The sequence below is a fragment of the Heptranchias perlo genome, chromosome 19, assembly GCF_035084215.1.
Source record: "Heptranchias perlo isolate sHepPer1 chromosome 19, sHepPer1.hap1, whole genome shotgun sequence".
NCBI classification, from domain to species: Eukaryota; Metazoa; Chordata; class Chondrichthyes; order Hexanchiformes; family Hexanchidae; genus Heptranchias; species Heptranchias perlo.
This window is the reverse complement of record NC_090343.1, coordinates 15,321,532-15,344,048: the sequence shown is the minus strand read 5'-3', so window position 1 is coordinate 15,344,048 and position 22,517 is coordinate 15,321,532. Positions and strand designations below refer to the sequence as shown.

Genomic DNA, 22,517 nt, shown 5'->3' with positions numbered 1-22,517 from the left:
TAAGTCATACTCCAGTCAGTGGAATAAAGTAAATTCATTTTTCAACATTGTTCTGAACACTGGTCAAATCGATGTGAGCACCCTATACTAAGACTGGTGCTTTTCTTGCAAAGTGATACTTATTTTATTGCACACAAAAAACTCTGCATCACATTAGTGCATTTTTCTGACTGCATAAATAAAAATAAATACACCTGGAGTGAAAATAAAAGCCCCAGTTGGAAAATTTGGAATTAGTCATAATGGATACTTTAATACACTCCATGAAGTTCTTATTTTTTGTAATTATATCCAATAAAATCACTGTTCATATTAGCAGAGAAATTAACCCATTAAATGTGATCAGATTAATGTCTGTGTTTATAATTGTGGTTAAGGATATCATACAAATATGTTAAAACATTCAACTGCTACTGTTGACAAAAATGATTTCTAGGCTTATGTTTTGAGTTCTGCAAATAAGTTTAACAGATCAAAAGGATGGCAGCTTATATTGATACTGTACTAGTCATGTTCATCCTTCAAAAAAATAAAATATGGCCAAATCCCCTTTAGATGGTAATTGGTTTCCAGAATATTAAAAAAAATAACTCACTAAAGGCTTTAATATAATTTTGTGCTTTTCTATCACACATTTGTTAGGAGATTAACTGCAAGTTGAATAGAAATAGGAAATGACATTAAACCGGTGTTTATTAGTTCAATCTCAGATCAGTAGTTACTGATTCAATTTGTAGCCGGCAGTCCTTTATTCTGTTATCCAGCCACTTTACTCTGACTGGCTGTGAATCAGACTTTAGCAACCAGAAGAGCTCTCTGCATGTATGTGAATTCCCAGCTGTGAAATTTTAAATGTTTTGCTTGTGTGTTCAGGAGCCCATGCTTTTTTGAAACATTTCAAGGTGTTCTGCTGCAGTTTATAAAATGCCTAAGAGGTCCAGGACCCCTGAGCATTTTTAAACTCCGTTTGACACTACACTGCGGAATCTACGACTGACAATTTAAAGTTACTTTTGAATTATTCAATAATCAGAATTAAGCAGTGGGAATTTACTGAAACATTTGAATTATCCGATAACTTGACAAACAATTTTGAATTAAGAGGATAGGCTATAGTTGTCAAATTCAAGTGTTGAGCGATGGTCACCCCAGTGGATGGTGGGTTGCTTTTCTATAGAGTCAGACAATGAGGAGCTGACTCTGGAATTATACTGTCACTTTTGTGTTGCTGCAAAATAAATACCGTAAAGCTCCCATTTATACAAAAATTGTTTTACTGATGTAGTGGAATAACTATTTACCTCTGCTCTAGGATCCTGTATAGAAATATTGGCATAACAATTTGTATATCAGTGCAACTAGCTCCACTGTGTAAAAGGTGCCTGCCAGTGGATTGCAAATCTGATCACCTGATCCTATAATAGGCCAATTTATCCATGGCTGGACTGGTTCAATTTGGCACCAGTACTCATCCTGGGAGGCCATGACACTGGAAGGCTGCATCTTCTTTTGACCAGACTGCTGCCATTGAAGGAGCCCCTAAAGTCTTAAAGGCACTCAAGGAGACATTAATTGAAAAGTCCTTCCCTGCACTAAATACAGATTTTGTAAAATCAAGAATTGAAACACACCTGATGCTACAGGTTCAATAAAGGAACAGTGGGCCCACAGACCAAAAGCAGATCACGAGAACTGCAGTCCTAGGTTGTCAGATGAAAATGGGAGCTGTACATAGTGAAATATGTAAATATCAGGAGAAAAAAAAACTGAAGATGGTCACAGGAAAGTTTGCTTATGACCTTGAATAAGATCTATTAAATATAAGTAGCTGAATGGTTTACACAATCAACTTCAAGATAATTACACTAGCATGAACCAAGAGGATTTAACCATATCGTGGAATCTACAATAATTCAAAGAAGCGGAACAGCCTATTGATCTCAATTCAGATTTTGTTTTGAAAATTCAATCACATATAGAATATTGAACTAACATGACATTAAAACTGCTATCAATACTAATTGTTGAATGATAAAATTTCACAAACTTCATTCACTACACTGATATAACTGTGCCTTTTAAATGAAAAACTTTCCAAAAATTAAATATGAACTGCATCAATCACAAAGCTTATTTATTCTGAAATACACAAAACATTTACTAAAATTAGGTGCCTTTGGTCATAGTTACAGAACAATTTGATTAAGTGTTAAATTACACCTTGAGGATTAATGAACCAATACTTGAATTCCTATTTATAAGTGCAATAAACTTGAAGTTATGCCATGAGATACATCTGTGCAAACACTAACTTTGCAGTCTGTTATTTTAGCAGAGGTATTATCCCATTTATTTCAAATAGAAAAGCGTCTGCACTAAAATAGTTTGAAAAATTTGACAAATTTTTTTGTTTGCTGGTATCTCAGTCATTTCAAGGGCAATATTACGAAAATGTCATGTATTTGCTATGTCTTTTTTTTTTAAAAAGGTAAGTAACATTAAATAGTGCACAACACATTGAATTCCCCACTGTACTTTCAAACACAGACAACTTTCTTTTCCATAATATATACCAGTTCTGTAGTTTCTAGTGCAAACAGTCATCATCATCCGGGGGCAACTGCAGGTTTTCAAAAAATATAGATCCATGTGGAACTGGTGGTTTTCATGCTGCCAAAATTTCTGTCAGCTGTTAACCTAATATACCACTCTCTTAATTATTAATATGGATGCTGCATAACATTTGTTACTTTCAACTCCCTCCACTCTCTCCCTTACCACCTTCAGCAACACAGGCCATCAAATACTCAATGTGACGGCATACAGGTATTGCACCTTATAAAACTACACAGGCTTCATTCCAGCATCATTTTGCTGAAATCGTATATATTTTTAAAAATTTCCTTCAAATATTTTGAATTGATTTTTAAAAATATAAAATGTAAGTCTTTGTGGGCTGCAGCACTATTAACTGCCAAATTACTATAAATAAGTAACCCACCCAAGCAGGATTTCTGATTTTTTTTTGGCAGCCATAGCTTTTACAAGTTCATGGTTTAGTGAATGTCCTCTCCGTTTATACCTCTGCAATCATAGTGCAAAAGAAATTTTAAAAACTGCTAGGGAAAACTGCAAGAGTCCATCTGTCCTGTACTAGGCTTTAGGAATAATTAGCAGATTCTTACTGACAGACACTTGGTTGAGTTACACTAAGAACGGAGCAAGATACAAGGCTTAAGTTAAAAGGAATTCAAAAAAAAGGAAAAGATATCTTATCCTTAGACTTCAATAGTCTAGATACCAAAACGACGACACCTATCAGTAAAGTAAAAGTGATGATAAATCAACTATCATTAAAAATGTTACATATGTGTCATGGCAGCTCAGTGCTTTACAATTCAGCATATAATTGAGAAATTGCCTAAAAAAGGACTTAGTATAGGTTTGCTGTTTAGAACATTTCACAAAGCAAAATTCTTAAGCATAGTTATATGGGTTGGAGGAGATGTGGAAAATCATCTCCATTTTCAATCTCCTTAGGACTTTCTCTGAGGCCTAACTTAAAGGCATTCCATTACAATGGCTAATGCTTATGTTGAAGAATTCTTGTATGTAAATAGAATGGTTTGTGGGTGAACTGCGTACTTTATTCACCCTCGGAAGGCATTCTTCATTTTATATTTACATCTTTTACACTTGTTTATTTCATTGCAAGTCTGTAATGTAACAGGCTTGCAAAAAGTCCCAACTTTGCCGGATTGCAAAGGAAATTACGTCAATGAGATATTCCTAAGACTATTTTGAAATTCTGGCTACTTCGATGAGTGGCAAGCATGCAATTTTCATAAAGGATGTGGGATGTAGTTTAAGTGGTATTTAATCATTATGTAGTAATTACAATGTTTGCTGTCTTTTGTGGATTGTCCTTCTCTGGTAGATCTGACTCTCCATTGTCCATGTTTGAACTATTCAGTGCTGAATTTGGAGGCTTGTACAGCAATAAGGCTATGAAATAGAACAATGTCCCCAGTACCTGAAAACAGAACAAAATAGTCCTCGTTAATATCAGAACAAAAGAATATAAGAAATAGGAGCAGGATAGGCCATACTCTGGCCTGCTCCGCCATTTAAAAGATCATGGCTGATCTTCGACAATTTTGGCTATCGAGAAACATGTAAGAAGGCAATGAATACTGCATTTAATCAGAGAACTGGATACTGATCCATTTTCTAAGTTATTCATGCCCACATACTAACAGACTAGAATTTGGACTTGTTTTTCTAGTTAGCTGCTCAATCCTCCACTCTTATGCTAGTGGGATATAAAGTTTCACTATTTTTTAAAAATTTAGAATCAAAGTCAATAACTTATCCTAAAGGCTTCAATGAGCTGTGGTTTCCTCTCTTTTTTGAAAAAAAATGGTAAAATGCATGATTTTAATGGTAATCTACAATCTGCTAATGAAATCATGGGATCAGGCAATTTTGAATAATTCACTTCTTGAGAATGTGATTTAATTGGTAGTAATGAAAAATAGCAACCAACAACACACCTATAAAAATAATTTGTTAACATTTCTCAGGCGGCTAACGTGGCACTTCATTGGTATAAATATCAAAAAGTTTGTTAATGCAGCCTTAGAGTGCATAATCTTTGTGGAGAATGACTCAACAATTGAGAAAATGTTTCAATCCCCACTTGTAATCACTGCAATGGAACCAATAATAGGATGATTTTTGGCAAGGAAGACAATCCCCACATATGCTAAGGAAGCAACAAGCGTGGGTATTTGTCACTGATTAGCTGTACACTCTCAGAGAAGCTAGCAAGAGGTGCAGAGAAAATTGCATGGCTTGAACAGCACAAAGGAAAACCATGAATACAGTTGCAGCACAGGAGATATATAAGAATGAAGGAAAAATAGTAGGTATTAAACTTATATGTAGCAAGTAATAGTAGAAATGAAAACCTCAGATAGGCAAATATATATGGCAGGATGGGAAAGAGGGAGTTGTATTGCAATTTCCATTCACCAAATCACTGTTTCAATCCCCATTGTTCTCATGTGAACGACAAATCTACTACATAATACTACATAATCGAAGCCGCCTCCAAGGCGGCCTTCGAGACACACGACAACGCAAAATCGTCGAGCAGAAATTGATAGCCAAGTTCCGCACCCATGAGGACGGCCTCAACCGGGATCTTGGGTTCATGTCACACTACACGTAACCCCACCAGCGAACAAATGTTATCCGTTTTTAATATAACGGGTCATTGACTGTCTTCCTTCTCTCTCTCTTTTTTTGGGGGGGTTTGTATATTCGGTGGCCTTTTAGGTGACACCTTTCTGTCTGCTCACTGTGATTGCCTTGGCAACGGGCAGTAATCACCGGGCATTGTTCTGTGATTTTCAAATGCGAAGGATTCGAGGGTTTCATTTCCACACCGTTCACCTGAGGAAGGAGGAAGCCTCCGAAAGCTTGTGGAATTTAAAATAAATTTGTTGGACTATAACTTGGTGTTGTAAAATTGTTTACAATTGTCAACCCCAGTCCATCACCGGCATCTCCACAACATAATAAGAGGGTAGAATATGGAACAGATGGTGGACCATACGACATGAAACAACATAGTATCTATGAGGAAGCAATAGATGAATTATTCAGGAGGGAGAGTCTGGAAGTGTAAGCACTGTAGCGTTTGGAGGGAAATGAACACTACTAGAACGTGCCATATTAATCACACATTGTTACAATATGTCTATATATATATATATATATATATATATATATGGATTTTGCACAAGGACACAATGCTACATTTAATGACATTAGGATACCCAAATTGATCAGTGTGTCTATGTACTCAGTGTGCGATCTGCTATGTTCACAAACCAGGGAGAACCCAGTGGTAAACCAGTCACATCTAAAAACCACTTGCACTCTTCACCGCTCTACTTGAAGCAAACACCCACACAGCTACATACATTATGGGAGAAGGTCATAGTGATGTTGAGGAGGAAGCACATGGTGAAGCAATAAATCAGAGTGATGAAAGGGTAGCAATGTTAGAGACTGAAGAAGGGCCAGCTGGTGCTGTTTTTAAGTCCAATATATGAAGAATTCCTCCTGAATTGTAATGGGATGTGGACCTTATTAGGTCTTCTATTGTATGGAGGTTATTGTGGTTGTTTACACTATAGTCTTCCAATGAACATATGGCAACATAAGTCACACCTGCAGTGGAGACCTAGGTTACACAGACCATGGGTATGAAAAGGAGACTTTAAAGTCCAAAACTCAAGATGTGGTAATAGCAGGCATCAACTTCCTCAGAAAACAGTTGAAAGCAACCACGAGGCAGGGATTCTGAAACCTCAGTGTTCCATACACATACAAATCAAGTGCATCATGAGGAGAGGCCCTGTAGCCATGGCATACATGGAGTAACACAGGAACAATTGGTTGGCACGCACGTTAGTGGCAATTCTGTGCCATAAAATGGGTCTACACAAGTAGAGTAAGCACTACCTTTGAAAGCAATGAGCTCATAGCAACTCTAGCAAAGGAGACCCCTTTGCACAAGCACGGGAAAATTTAATAAAATTATAATTCACTTTCCCTCGGATTGCTGTTTTTCATTATGCAGAAAGAAAGCAAAACAAAGAGTGGCTGACATCTGGGTGCCTGGAAGTCCTCTGTGGCATAAACGATCAAGAGCAGTAGTGCTATTAGCATATGAATGACTTTTCCTGCTGCTTTTCGTGACCTGGTGTCACATCTCAGTCACAGCCACCCTCGTGTGTCTCGAACCTCTTTGTGCACTATTTCTCCACCATGCCCAGGTAGTCGACTGTTGCAGAACAGCCTGATTGAGTTGTTTGTCTCCTATAACTTCTGTGCTACTGGGTGACGCTCTACTGCAGCTCCATTGCAATATACCCAGCAGTGGTCACTACACCCATATTCATTAGTACTAAACTCCTCTGCCCTATTCATACCTTTCACTGATGCAATGATGTTTTGAACTGTTCTCCTACTTCGTTAAACTCATTGGCCTAGAAATTGGATCACATCCAAATTGGGGCGCGATTCCAATACAGCCCATGCAGCACGCAAATGATGATGCCGGTGGCAGGACCACGGCAAATTGGTCCGCCAGCCTCATTTGCTGCAGTCACCAAGGGCAGCAAGATCGTCCAGCTCGGACATCGGCCAAGGTCGTTAGGAGAATCTGGGAAGAGAAGCTGGCACAGTGGAGAGGGGTGAACGATGGCTGGCAGCAGACCCCCAAATTTAATGTGGAGCTGGGAAGAGCACTCCTGGCGCCGTAATAAGTAAAAAAGTTCAAACCTACATTTTGGTGGCAGCCTCCAGTGGTCCTTTTAAGGACCGCTGGTTTGGCTGCCAAGCATCTGAAAAAAACAGACCGTAGCATGCACAATTTAATTTTGCAAAGGAGGCCTCAAACTGGCGTTAGACACCTTATTTGCATATGCAAAGGCCCTGTTTCAGGCATGTCCACCAATGCCTACAGAGGAACCTTTACCAATATGGCAGGCGCATAATGAGGGCATGTGCGCTGCCCACCATAATCGGTCCTAGGTTTTATGCCTATAAAACAGGAACAGCGCTATCCAATTTCTAGGTCATTAATTCCAAGTCTGACCTGAAGTAAAAAACCTTTCATTTTGACTTAAAAGCTGCAGAAAGTTGCATGATTTCATCATTATGACCTAATCAAGTTTAATTATTTTTTATTAAACTCATTTTTTATTCACTTTTTCCTTGCCAAAATTAGCAGAGGAGCGAGATCCCAACATGTCCTATTACTCTTGGTGTTTTTTCTATGAATTCTATAAATGATCACATATATTACCTTATAAATAATTCCAGCAATCAGGAGATATTTGCTCATGGCTGAATTTTGGTAGATATAGCAGGAGCCTCTCTCATCACACTGATCCTGCCACAACAAGCAAGAGATGTCTATAACCGAGCCAAAGGCAATGGGGCCTGGGATTCCTCCTGTTGGCATTTATACAACGGAAAGTAAATCAAATACCAGAAGAAGATAATTCACAGTAGTCTTAGAGAGTTAGAATTAGACATTACAATATTAAATATGGCATTTCATCAATAGTGTTCCCATTAACAAAAAAGTATAATTGTGTTTAAGTGCCTGTCTAGTTGATGGTTATTACTGATTAGATGAACTGGGTAGGAGAACTTACTGTGCTTGATAACGTAAAGTTAATACAAACATTGACATAAGATCACAGCTGCATCTAATAATGTAAATTCATCTAGTCAAAAGGTCAGTCTCATTTATTCTACCCAGTTACTCTGCTCCATAATTAGCAATGTTCAAAAGTAGATTTTTAAAGTGAATAGAAAAAAAATTCAAAAAGAATGCTGCATGTTAGTTAAAATTAACAGTTTTTTAAAAAAAAGTATTGCCATGAACAATTACAGTTGCCCATCTTTTGCACAATTTAGCTTTGTAGTTCTGAAAAAGTAATGTTATGGGAACTTTTACTTATAACTGAAGTGATGTTCTTGATCTAAGAGGCAAATACAAGCAAGAGATAATTAGTCTTGCTTCAGTTAAATTTGTAGATTAAATTTATTAAGATGCTATTAACATTTATTTTACATTTAACAAGGTGATTTATAAAAGACACATCAAAATTATGCAATCATCAAGGTTTTCAGCAATTATTTCAAAGATAAATACATTGTTGATGATCCATTTAGACAATTACAGTAATACATTTTGACTTTAAGCTGTTCATTTACCATTAAATATATACTGGAGTAACCAGAAAACTGCACTTAAAAACACATTATTAAAAACTGACAAGAGTATCCTTACCTAAAGTTCGGACCAAGATCCATTGAATACCAAGTGCAAATGACCGCTGACTATCAGGGACACACCTAATTGATAAAAAAAAAATAAGATTACATAGAATGCACAGCACAGAAACAGGCCATTCGGCCCAAGCTGTTGTTTATGCTCCAAGTGAATCACAATTCTAAGTTATACAAAAATATCGCAGGACATTTTTTTTTCCACCCTTCAACTCCTTTAGTAATTTTGGTTAGTTCATTGTTCCATTTGGGAATAAACTCCTTAATTCAGCAGACAATAGGTAGTGCTTTTGGATATTAGGAGAAAAGAAAGAAATATAGTTCCTTGTGAACATTGAAGGTACAATATTAATGCTGGGAGTTTCTCTTGTACTTTGATTAAATGCATCTTCAGCACTGAAGACCATTACTGTAAACGAACAAATAGGCGGTTGCTAATATTTTTATACGTGCATCTCTTTGATATTGTTGTATTGTGTCACCCCAAACATACTTGTCATTAAGGAGTGACTTGGTGGCCCAGAGATGCAGTATTGGTGTACCTGTGCCATGCAGTAACAGGGTGCATGTGTGATTAAAATGAAGCATTTTTGCTTTTAATGCATCATTTTAGCTTCTTTCTTTAAGTCATTTTACATACGGGGTATAAAGCTTCTTTTGATAAAATAGCCCCAGAATATAAATGTTATCTCTGGCCAGTGTCTGAGGGAGGGATCAAAGCATTCCATTCAAATACAAGCATCTTGTGGGTTTTATTTGTATCTATGTTTGTTTGGCAGCTCTTTGAGTTTAAGAGACACATATTTAAATGTCATTGGTTCCAGTCATTTTTTGAAAAGTACTTCCCACTAGATCTTGTTTAAATCGAGACCACCATCCATAGCCATCAGAAAGAAAGACAGGCAAGAGTGGCTCTCCGAATGGTTAACAACAAACTACCACTTAAAAGGTTAATACTCAGGGGTCCCGATTCCATTCCAGATTACATTGCAGTTTAGCTCAACAGATGCAACTGTTGGTTATTTTTCTACCTTCTGAGGAAGGATAGCCAAATCTGTAACTACAGTAAATCTATAGTGTATCTTTGCTTTTTTAAAAATTCGTTCATGGGATGTGGGCGTCGTTGGCGAGGCCGGCATTTATTGCCCATCCCTAATTGCCCTTGAGAAGGTGATGGTGAGCCGCCTTCTTGAACCGCTGCAGTCCGTGTGGTGAAGGTTCTCCCGCAGTGCTGTTAGGAAGGGAGTTCCAGGATTTTGACCCAGCGACGATGAAGGAATGGCGATATATTTCCATTTACTTATTTACTGCTTAATAAATTATTCATTTGACAATATTGCTAACCAAGCTTGGAATGTGACAATGTTCAAATTAAAATGTTGGGTATTCCATTACCGACATAAAAAAAAATTGCACTACAGTACTTCTGTTAGAAACTAGGGCATAAAAGTTAGCAAAACTGGCTGCCATTTGTTCTTACCTGAGAGTTGCTGTTAGTGCAGGAATACTGCCCAGAAATGTGAAGAATATAACAAAGAAGAGGAGAACCAGGAAAAGTGGCATATGTGAGCATGAAGAGCTGCATTTTCCAGATTCTGCATAACCCATCTCAGACCCAAGGTTCTCCATGACACAGAAGCAGTTGTGGAAAATCTGGAAAATGAAGGAAAGTAAACAAAAATCATGAAAAGTCTCAGGTCATGGTGTGAATTAGCACTTGTTCAATTTATTGATCATCTGGTTTGATCTCATAGTTAAGAGAAGAAAAATTAAACAGCACTACTACAAACACACTGTATATCTTATTCTCTTTCACTGGGAGCTGGAGATACTGTACATTAACGTTTTCTACAGGTTACGGCTAGTCCAACCTGCGTTTTTCAAAATTCAGCAGGTCTCAGTCTATTCAGTATATTATTGATCACCGTCATTGTCTGAGTGCACTCAATAACAACAGATTGTACACTTTGATAAAATGCAGAGGCATAAGCCTTTAAATCATCACAGCCTTATATATTCAATGCCAATGTAAGATTTTATTTGAAAGGTTACTTTTATCAGCAAAAATTACATCATGCTTTTTCCATAAACACAAGCATTAAAAGACTGCAGCTATATAGTTATTAAAATGCATTTAGTACAGCTTCAGAAACAGGAAAGATCCTGACTGACCCGAGTGTCATCCCACAAGACCTGGTATACAGAGATTTTCAGAAAGCCTTCAAATGAACGGCTGCTACTGAAATTAAAAGCAATACGAATTCAAGGTAAATCCTGGAATCGGATAAGAAACTAGCTGAAAGAATTCAAACAGCAGGTACTTGTTAAGTTGGAGGGGTGTGGGGCGGGGGGAGTACTTAATTGTCTCAGGGATTGGTGCTTGGATTTAGAAACCAATGACCCCTGGTTATGACCTCTTCATAAACTTGAGCTCATCCAAATCTCTGCTGCCCATATCCTAACTTGTGCCAGGTCCCGTTCACCCATCACCACTGTGCTTGCTAACCTACACTGGCTCCCGGTCTGGGAACGCCTCAATTAAAAAAATTCTCATCCTTGTTTTCAAATCCCTCCATGGCCTCGCCCCTCCCTATCTCTGTAACCTCCTCCAGACCTACAACCCTCTGGGATCTCTGCACTCCTCCAATTCTTGCCTCATGCGCATCCCCGATTTTAATCGCTCCACCATTGGCGGCCATGCCTTCAGCTGTCTAGGCCATAAGCAGTAGCCTCAATTTTTCTGTCAGTTTCTCTGATGGAGGCAACCAATCTGTGCAGCAAACTATGTCTGCTAGGAATTGAATAGAAACTACTCATAGGAACAGGAGTAGGCCAGTCAGTCACTCGAGCCTGTTCCTCCATTCAACTAGATCATGGCTGATCTGTATCTTCCATTTACCCGCCTTGGTTCCATATGCCTTAATATTCTTACTTATCAAAAATCTATCGATCTTAGTTTTGAAGTTTTCAATTGATCTAGCTTCAACAGCATTTTGGGGGATAGAGTTCAAGATTTCCACTACTCTGTGTGAAGAAGTGCTTCCTGACATCACCCTTAACGGCCTAGCTCTAATTTTAAGGTTGTACCCTTAAAACTGTCAAAGAGGGGTGACTTTCATTCCATCAACCTTGACAGGATTTGTACTTGGGTTCCAGAAGAAAAATACTACAGTAACTCGCCTCCTAATATCTGTGTGTGCAGGAGTCTCGGTGAAAATAATTAGGGGGAAAGCAGCTTGGGTGCATATTGAGTCAGCATGCATGTATAATTAACTAAAATGACAAATTGGGTTTGTCAACTATACCAAGCCCCCAATAACATCTACAGCACAGGCTCTTCTTTTATTAAACAGACAGCGAGAAAAATAAAGAATTTAAGTTAAATATATACCAAGTAACTGATTATTATTTTATTTATTTATTTTTTAAAGGGTTAGTTGAGAAGAGCATTCGTTCTCTAAGCTTAAAGGTTAATAAATCACACATGTATGCAGCTTAAAAGCATTTCCAGCCCCTTGTAAGGCTAGTGGCTAATGGAAACACAAAGTATAATTGGAAGAATTACCTTTCTGCCATTTGCAGACAGTGTTGTGTTGAATTCTGTGCATCCAGCGTGACAGGGGGAGTAGTACATTAAACCATCGGCTCCGCAAACTGGATTATACATATCCATTAAACATTTACACTCGGCGTTGCAAGCTGCAGTCAAGTTAATTGTACCATCATAAAAACTGTGGAATAACAACGCCTCAGTGTCAATTAGCACAGTTCCTACTTTACTGCATCACTAAAATATTAAAAGCTGGAAATCAAACAACTAACTTATTTATGCATCTTCCACATTCAATCTTTAAAAAAGGTTTCACCGTATTCCTATATTTTTAAGCAGGGTACAACGTGCTGTTGACATTACAATCAATAATAATCAGAATGTTTTCTACAAAAATCACAATTATCCAGTAAATAATAAATCTAAAAACACAAGACAAAAAAGATTCTCCCTCCACCATATCCACCTTCCCCCCCCAAAAAAAATTGCCAGCTCCTGTTACTTCACCCCAATTACTGCAAAGCTTATCTCTTTTGAAAATTAAACAGATAATGACAAATCATTCAGAATGAATGAGAAATAAGATGCACCAGAGGACATAAGTCAATTGTAAGAAAATGTTTGAACGAGTTTTACCAAAATTGAAAATTAGTTTTTTGTATTTGTACTGAGGAAATTCTGATGGATATTTTGTCAGAAGTAAAAGAGAAAATGTGCAGATTCCACTATTTTAGCTGAGTCCAAAATAAAAGAATTGAACATTTGTGGGTCCTCTACATTTTGAAATCTTGATTTTGTTTTTTTTGGTTGTTATACTAACTAATCTTATTGATCATTGGTTAAACTAGTTAACTTCTTGTAGCAATTATAATATGCCTAATATATTACAGTTCCAGAATGATTAAAATGTATATATGAAAATTTAAAGATGAAAATTAGATTTGTGCTCATACCTGCCATTGAAAGTAGAAGTGATCCCAGCCACAGGCATGTTGGGGCAGTGAATGCAGACTATGAAAATAGCTAACAGACTCAAGATTGTACAAATCAGACAAAACTTGATGATTCCAGCACAACGGAGTTTTAATTTATTCACTATAAATCCACCAAGGAAAGTGCCGCCTCCACCTGCTGGGACTACAAGGTAGCCTGGAATTGGGAAGAGGAATAAAAAGGAATTATAAATCCGTCTACCTTTAGATTCAGCAAGTGATCACCAATTGCTCTCAGTTTTTGACAATTATGTGTCATTGTAGCAAATGATACTCTGGAACTCTTGAGAAACTTAATTGCTAAAATTCATTCAAATAATTTTATATTCTTTATACTCAGAAAGGAACATATATTTCTTAGTCAAACAATAGTGAGTAAATGATAATGAAGCAGCTAAATTACTCAGTAGCATGGAATTACACCTCACTCTTCAAATTAAGTTCTACCCCATAAATCATGGATATTCATTTAATTGGGGCTTCACTTTCAAATCTATGCCATCTTTAATGGTTCAAATTGGTGTTGGGTTTGTATGAAAACTCGGTTAAATCAGACTGAATTGGTCCAGTTCTCAGACCATGCCCTAAGGTGAGCCCAAGCAAATTTTAAACCCTGAGCTGCACAGTGGACATGTGACATCCATTTCCAAATCTTGAGACGACAACCTCTCCAGACCAATCTTACTTCCCCCATCCACCACTACCACAATATTCACCGCCACACAGAGAGCAACTGAGGGAATATGGAGTAAAAAAAATGACATTTGGTATTTCTTCAGCTGGGCTCTGCAATATAGCCAAGGTAGGTTGGGAGAAAACTGCTGCATGGGAAGCATGTCAGCTATGGGAGAGCAGCAAAGGCTCTTTTGCCCAACTCCTGTATCACAAAACTATCCTTGGCATAAAACGGGCCAACATCGGAGATTTCAATTTATTCAATAAACATGACATCCAAACACCACCAAACAAAGCACTACAGAGGTAAAGAAGTCTACCATGACCTTATGTTTCATTTTCTCTAACTACAAAAAGTTATTTGTATACTCGAGATTTGGAAATGTATGTCATAGGCTCAATGGGCTAAATGGTCTCCTTCTGTGCTGTAACAATTCTATGATTCGATGAAGTTATTTTACATCATACAGCGGGGATACATTACATGTAAATGGTTGCTATTATGAAGTATGATCCAGTGTATTACACACCATTTCCCTGACTTTGGCTGCAAAACAAAAATCACACACACACACACACGACACTTTTGAGGAATCTAATTTGGGCAATACAAACCAAATCATCATCCTTGCCCTCTCCATGGCAGCATGATGTGGTAGTCTCATCAGTAATATAGCAGTTTTGGGGATCAGTTACCATGATTTGGAAATGGCTTGGTTTATTAAAATTCTACATTTGATGTCTGTTCTTTGGCCTTTATTCTCATAAATGTATGTTTCGCTGCAATATCAGTTTGAAGATTTGTTGTTTCATTGTATTCCTCATCAATTTGCGCTAATGACGCCAACAAAAATTGAGGATTAACTTCAAAACTATAACTCTGCAGAGTGCATAATGCAGGAAATGTACAGAGAGGAAAATTATGTCAGAATCTCCTACACACTATACAGTAGCTGCAATGGAGGAAGGTGGAATGAAGTGAATTCAAACCACGAGTGGATAGTGTTGGTGCACGGCCAATAACTATAATAATTTATATGTCAAATTCCAAGCAAATTATCTGGCTCAGAAGAGGCAAGAGGAAAAAAAAGATGCCTGGATATGTGCACAATGACATACCTGGGAAGGAGTTACTTCCAAACAAAATTAAATCCCACACCAACTGAACCCATGGCTTAATAGTGCAGAAATCAAAAATTACAGAGGTCTACTAAATGAACAGGGGAGCAATTCTCATGGGACAGCAGGAGATTGAAGAAGCCATACACTGAACTACATCTCCACAATCTGAGGCAAACTCATCAGGAAAGCAAAAGATGGATTTTGGTATAAAAGTGCGAAGTGGGGCAGACTAAGGTCAGATCTAGCAGCCCAAAAATGGGCATCCAAAAGGCACTGTGGGCCAGCAGCAGCAGAATTTTAAACCACCACAATCTGTAACATCATGGCCCAGAGCATTTCTCACTCCTCGATCATCATCTTGCCTGGAGATTAACCCTGGTTCAGTGGGGAGTGTAGAAGGGCGTGTGAAGGCATCTCCATCCCGATTAAGACATACATAGCCAATCCTTCACTGTCACGGGGTTAAAATCCTGGAATTCCCTATTGAACAACATTGTGGGAGCACCATCACCACAAGGGCTGCAGCAGTTCAAGGAGAAGGCCCACCATCACCTTCAATGGCCACTAAATGCAGCCTTGCCAGTGTCACCCAGAGCATTTTTAAAAAGTATACCCGAGTGAATCTGCTATTGACTATTAAATAGTGCATAATTATCTTCATATCCACCAACAGTGGAGCACGTTAAAATCCTACATTTTTTTGAAAATTCTTTTGGATGGCAGCGGTGGTCTGGTTATTCCTCACCATAACTTTCACTTGACAGTTATTATGTGGCTCAAATCCCAACCAATCTACACCTAGCAATCATTTAGCAATTTGCACAAGTCTGTTAAACGTGCAGAGCAGCACTTGCCGAGGGGACTAAAACAAAACACGGACACCCTTTTGCTGCACTAGACTCCATTAATAAAGCTGAAGCAAAGGAAGGCCTAAGTATTGATGAGCAGCCTGTCATTCTAATCTTACCAAACAGTGTTGCAGCTTGCGAGGCACTCAGACTAAACTGGGATTCAAGGAACTTGGGTCCAAATGTAGACATGCCAGCTATTAGAGTAGCTTCAGTTGCTCCCGACAGACAGAGGAAGATGAAAGTTGGATTCCTCAGCAATAGCAATGCTGACCTATGGACAAAAAAGGTTTGGTCAAGGATATGGGTTTTGAGATGTGTAAACAGTATGAAACCTAAATTCTCTGATGAATTCTTTCCTTCTCATTCCTTCACTTTCCATGCAATAAAAGGAAAAGCAAAGTAAATGGGAAGCTATTAAAATGGAGATTTAATGCCTCATTTTTTAATGCGGTATTAAATGCAGTCAAAAAAAAATGAAAAGGATCTATCCTACCCCCCCCCCCCCTTATTTCTGAGCTACATGTTGCCAGTCGACAGTGACATTCGGTAACATCAGGATCCACAGGCCTGACGACACCCTGCTCCACCTCATCACCACCTCTCTCGACCCCTCCACTGCTTGTGTGTTGTCAGACTGCTTGCCTGAAATCATAGAAACAGGAACAGGAGTAGGCCATTCAATCCTTAGAGCAATTTCCACCATTCAGTTAGATCATGGTTGATCTATACCTCAACTCCACTCACCTGCCGCTGCTCTATATCCTTCGATATTCTTACCTAACAAAAATCTATCAATCTTAAGTCTTGAAAGTTTCAATTGATCCAGCATCCACAACTTTTTGGGGAAGCGAGTTCCAGGTTTCCACTACCCTTTGTGTGAAAAAGTGCTTCCTGATTTCACTCCTAAATGGTCTAGCTCTAATTTTAAAATTATGTCCTCTTGTTCTGGATTCCCCCACCAGAGGAAATAGTAGGCTCGATATTACCAGGGCTGCGGGTCGGCGGCGGGGGGTCTATTGGGCACGTGGGTAACGCGCCCGGTGAAATCAGTCTGCCCCGTGCGCGATCGCAGCCTAATTGGATCCACTTACCTGTTCTTCCGGGTTCACCACTGCTGATCTGCGCGTCGGGCGGGCTGCGCATGCGCAGTAAGGTCTGTCAGCTGGAGGAGCTCTATTTAAAGGGGCAGTCCTCCACTGACAGATGCTGCAAGAAATAGGAAAAATTACAGCATGGAGCAGCCCAGGGGGAAGGTTGCTCCCAGGTTTAATGATGCCTCACTCCAGGTATCATTAGATGGGGTGAGGAGGAGGGGGAGGACAGAGATCTTCCCCCCGGCGGGCGGGAGGAAGCGGCCTGCCTCTGCCACCAAGAAGGCCTGGCTCGAGGTGGCAGAGGAGGTCACCTGCACCACCAACATATCGCGCACCTGCATACAGTGCAGGAGGCGCTCCAATGACCTAAGTAGGTCAGCCAAAGTGAGTACACTGACTCATTCCCCTACACTCCATCTGCCACATCACCGCCCCCACCCCACACCTCCTTCTGCACTGCCAACACTACTCTGTCACATCACCCCTCACACCCACTCAAACCTCATCCTCATCTTACCTGCACTTACTCACCTCGCCAGTACTCATCCCGCCACTACCACTCAACCCAATCCTCATACAATCTTATGGCTCTATCTCATACTCACCCTCTCATGCATCTCTTTCACAGTCAGCCTCACTCAACCTGCCACTACCTGTGCTGCAGCCACAGGGCATGCATCGCATATGTGCAGTAGGCAGCGTAAGGCAAACGTGTCGTGAGCATGAAGGGGATGCACAAGGGTGTTTGAGGGTTTGTCATGGTTTTTACTTATATTTAATTTCTGATCAACTCACATCACATATTATATTGGCACCACTACTGCCACATCTTTTCGAATCTTGTCTGGTTTGTGCAATAATGCCCTTTCCTGAGGATCACAATGAAGACCCACACCTGATGCCACCCATTGTGTCACTGCAGAGTGGGTGTCGGTGTATTTGCAGGGCTCTTTTGTGCAGACGACTGAGAGACGTCGGCGATGTCCCCGGTGGCACTCTGGAAGGATGCGGAGAAGTTGTTGAGGGCAGTGGTGACTTTGACAGCGACAGGTAAGAAGATGGTGCTCGGGCCAGCCGGGGGCAGCTCGGCATGAAGGAGGCTGCAGATGTCCATGACTACATGTCGAGTGACTCTGAGCCTCCGTGTGCACTGCTGCTCAGAGAGGTCCAGGAAGCTGAGCCTCGGTCTGTGGACCCTGTGGCGAGGGTAGTGCCCTCTGCGACGCATCTCTCTCTGCCTTTGCCCTCCCTCCTGCTGTGCAGGTGGATGTGTCACAGCACTGTGTTGTGGAGCTCCACGTGTCAGAGGTGGACGGCGTGGCCGGCGAGGCTGTTCGACCTCCGAGGAGGTCATGACTGCAGCTACGGCGGTCCCCATCCGGAAGATGTACATCTGAGGGGGTCCGCAAGGTAGGTACATGTCTCTGGACCCCGGGGTAAGTGTGCAAGTTTGTGAATTTGATTGTTAGGAGGAGGGTGGTGGAGGCCAAACTTTGTCCAAAATGACAGAGTGGCCTCCTGCAATGAGTGAGGGTCTCCCCCCCGCACCTGTCAAATGGACCTTTGCAGCTGCCACAGGCTGATAGCTGCAACACGTCCATTTCAACTGGGAGTGTTTCCCCCAGTACGGGAAACAGTCCCAGTTGTTTGTAAAATCTGTTAACGATCTGAAATACCACAATAAATACTGTTAAGTGGCACCCCGCCAGCTTTAATTGCCTGCGGGAGTCCCACATGCGGTGGCTGCGCGCGCACGCTAGCGCGTCGGTGGGGAACCCGGAAGTGGGCAGGTTGGAGCCGGGCACCCGACCCGCCCTGGGATTCCCCGATTTTCGGAGCCCCCCCCGCCAGGAATGCACCCGATAGCGGGTGCTAATATCGAGCCCAGTGTCTCTGTATCTATTCTATCGAATCCCTTAATCATTTTAAATACCTCGATAAGATCACCCCTCAACCTACTGAACTCAAGGGAATACAAGCCAAGTTTATGCAGCCTGTCTTGATAATTTAACCCTTTAAGCCCTGGTATCATTCCCGTAATTCTGCATCGTACCCGCTCCAAGACATCTTTCCTGAGGTTCGGTGCCCAAAACTGAATGTAGTATATCAGATGGGATCTATCAAAGGCTCTGTACAACCAAAACATCACTTTCTCACTTTTGAATTCCATTCCCCGATGAGATTTCTTGGATGAGGCACAATTCCCTCCAATTAAACATTGGGAAAACCAAAGCCATCGTGTTCGGCCCCCGCTACAAATTCCGTTCCCTTGCTACCTATTCCATCTCCTTCTCTGGCCAGTGTCTCAGGCTGAACCAGACTGTTCGCAACTGTGGCATCCTATTTGACCCTGAGCCAAGCATCCAACCCCATATCCTCTCCATCATAAAGACCGTCTAATTCCAACTCCATTGCATCGCAAACCTCTGCCCCGCCTCAGCTCATCTGCTGCTGGCCCTCATCCACGCTTCTATTACCTCCAGACTCGACTATTCCAATGCTCTCCTGGATGGCCTCCCATCTTTCACCCTCCACAAGTTTGAGCTCATCCAAAACATTGCTGCCCATCCCGCACCAGGTCCCGCTCACCCATCATCCTGTGCTCGCTGCCCTATACTGGCTCCCGATCTATCAATGCCTCGATTCTAAAATTCTCATCCTCCTGTTCAAATCCTTCCATCACCTCCTCCAGCCCTACGACGCTCCAAGAACTCTGTGTTCCTCCAACTCTGGCCTCTTGAGCATCCCTCACTTCCTTTGCCCCACTACTGGCAGCTGTGCCTTCAGCTGCCTCGGTCCCAATCTCTAGAATTCCCTCCCTAAACCTCTCCGCCTCCTTTAACACCCTCCTTGAAACTTACCTCTTTGACCAAGCTTTTAGTCACCCCTCCTAATAGCTCCTTCTTTGGCTTGGTATCAATTTTTGTCTGATTATGTTCCTGTGAAGTATCTTGGATGTTTTCCTACATTAAAGGTACTATATAAATGCAAGCTGTTGTCGTTGTAAATTCGTAATTTTAAGAATACTGGCATTTTTTCTACTTTTACAGATTAATATTTAATTCCAGCTGTTGGTAAAAAGAACCTGGATGTTTAAAGCTCAAAATAATGTTTCAGAAACGTTTCAGAGTAAGCGCACACAGATGTTTGCTTTTGCCTCAAGTTATTGTGTGTTGTTTTTGAAATCTGGCTGAGGTAGTGTCAAGTGTGGCCGCTAGCGGTGTGCTAGAGTGTCATTCCTGCACCCAAATGACACATCATCTTTCTATGCCTTAGGCAAATAAAGTTTTGAGAGACATTGTGATTTATGGAAGAAGTTTATTAAAGACATAATAGTCAAAGAGTAACTGATACCAAACTGCAATTGGTCAAAGTCACACAATAAATTGTATTTAGAAACCATATGCATGATATAGCAGTCCATGGATTTGATTGGTTTGTGTTGTATTAACTAAAGGCAAATTTGGATTCTGGGGGTTAAAGTGGGTGTGCTACTTGCACAGGGTTAAATTGGGTGTGCATGGGATACACATGGGTTGTTACTGCCATCAGAATCCACGTGGACTAGTGGAACGCCTATACCCGTTCACCCATCAATCCTGTGCTAACTGACCTAACATTGGCTCCTGGTCTGGCATCGCCTCGATTTTAAAATTCTCATCCTTCTTTCCAAATTCCTCATCCCTCCCTATCACTAACCTCCTCCAGCCCTACAACCCTCTAAGATCTCTATGCTCCTCCAATTCTGGCCTCTTGCGCATCCCCGATTTTCTTCGCTCCACCAATGGCGGCTGTTCCTTCAGCTGCCTAGGCCCTAAGCTCTGGAATTCCTGCCCTAAACCTCTCCGCCCCTCTCTCTCTCCTCCTTTAAGACACTCCTTAAAACCTACCACTTTGACCAAGCTTTTGGTCACCTGTCCTAATATCTGTGTAGCTCGGTGTCGTGTCCTGTGAAGCGCCTTGGGAAGTTTTACTATGTTAAAGGCACTATATTAATGCAAGTTGTTGCACTGTTGTTCATGTTAAGTCAGATAATCTGTTTTGTAATGTCGAGTTTCGAAGCACAACAACAAATGCTTCTTTGCCTCATTAAGGTCCCTGTCTTCTGGCTCAACAAGCTCTTTCCCTTCTCACCTCTTGCTCAAAAGGTCTCCATCTATCTATCTTTTATTCCTCCCTCTCTCCTTTAAAAAGCATCTCTTTCAGGCTTTCTCCACCACCCCAATGGGTGTCTATTTCTGTCCATCCCCCCACAACAGGGTCCCTAATGGGCTTTTCTTTTCCTTTCTGCACCATGTCTGTGTATTCTCCCCCTTTCTTCTAGCCCCATTTCACCAGGCTTTCATGCTGCTGAAATGAAAGTTAGGAGTTCATTCATCAGAGAACAACTCCTGCCCATACTGAGCTAGCACAATTTGGGAAGAAAGGCAGCATTCCTTTGTGCATATGCTGCAGCCCTGATTATGCAGCAGCTTTTGAGAATTGTAGTCTTCTGCAGATGTACATTTTTTTTTGTTTACATCAGGCGGACACATTGGACTGCCAAATGTAGGCAGTCAGCCAGCTAAGTGCTGACTGAGAGTTTTTAGGAGCGGGGAGAGTGAAATTAGAGGCCCCACAGGATGTGTCATGCAGTTTGTGAGGGGTTGGAAGGTAGGGAATAAGCACTGGAACCCAATTTGTAGTTACGGTGCTGTGTGCTATTTTTAAACTTAATAGTTGAATTTTTAACGTATTGATTAGGTTATAAATTTCACCTTTAGGGTTATGTAGTGGGTGAGGAACAGTCTGTACCAGAGAAAATTTTTTTTTGTGGCTTGTGACAGTTTCGGTCACAATGACCATGACACTATGAACGTTTTTGAAACCTGACAGGTCCCTGTTTATGTGCTTCTGAGATCTACTGGTTCGTTATTCTGTAATTGCAAGCATCTTTCCTACCCTGCAATTCCGAATTGCCATTATCCAGCATCCTATGAGCATTTCACTTCATTCTTAAATTGTGATGCTGCACTATGGAGTTTTGTAGCTCCACCAAATGGCCCAGTGGGTAAAGATACTGCCTAATGGAACATTCGGCCATATTGACCAGAAGGTTCTCGTCTGCAGTCAAGGCAACAGAATCGCTGAGTAAAAATGGTGTTGTGGCGCCGATGACATCATTGGGCCGCGACTTTTCCCCTGTAAAGTAGGCCACCGCCTGCCTCGGGTGGGCAGCCCTCCCGGGCCTGCTCCAAGGCAAGTTATAATGGCGGGAGGCAACGAGATGTGATTCCCTCCTGCCATCTTGTCTAAACTCACATGAAGAATGGCCACTAGATAAGGCACCAGAGAGCATCTGGGGGGAATAATCCTG

At 40.8% G+C, this 22,517-nt stretch overlaps 1 protein-coding gene across 2 annotated transcripts in view; it reads right to left on the bottom strand.

Annotated features, from left to right (window-relative positions):
• Window positions 1–3,861: 3,861 nt before the first annotated feature.
• slco4a1 (solute carrier organic anion transporter family, member 4A1) overlaps window positions 3,862–22,517 on the bottom strand; it is a 148,610-nt gene continuing 129,954 nt past the window's right edge. For both annotated transcript variants that reach the window (XM_068000783.1, XM_068000784.1), the window contains 7 exons: window positions 16,184–16,338; window positions 13,381–13,576; window positions 12,443–12,608; window positions 10,358–10,530; window positions 8,879–8,943; window positions 7,883–8,031; window positions 3,862–4,033 (listed from right to left, as the gene is read on the bottom strand). In XM_068000783.1, the coding sequence (XP_067856884.1) occupies window positions 3,884–4,033; window positions 7,883–8,031; window positions 8,879–8,943; window positions 10,358–10,530; window positions 12,443–12,608; window positions 13,381–13,576; window positions 16,184–16,338 (1,054 nt within the window). In that variant the 3' untranslated portion in view covers window positions 3,862–3,883. The remainder of the gene's footprint in view (window positions 4,034–7,882; window positions 8,032–8,878; window positions 8,944–10,357; window positions 10,531–12,442; window positions 12,609–13,380; window positions 13,577–16,183; window positions 16,339–22,517) is intronic.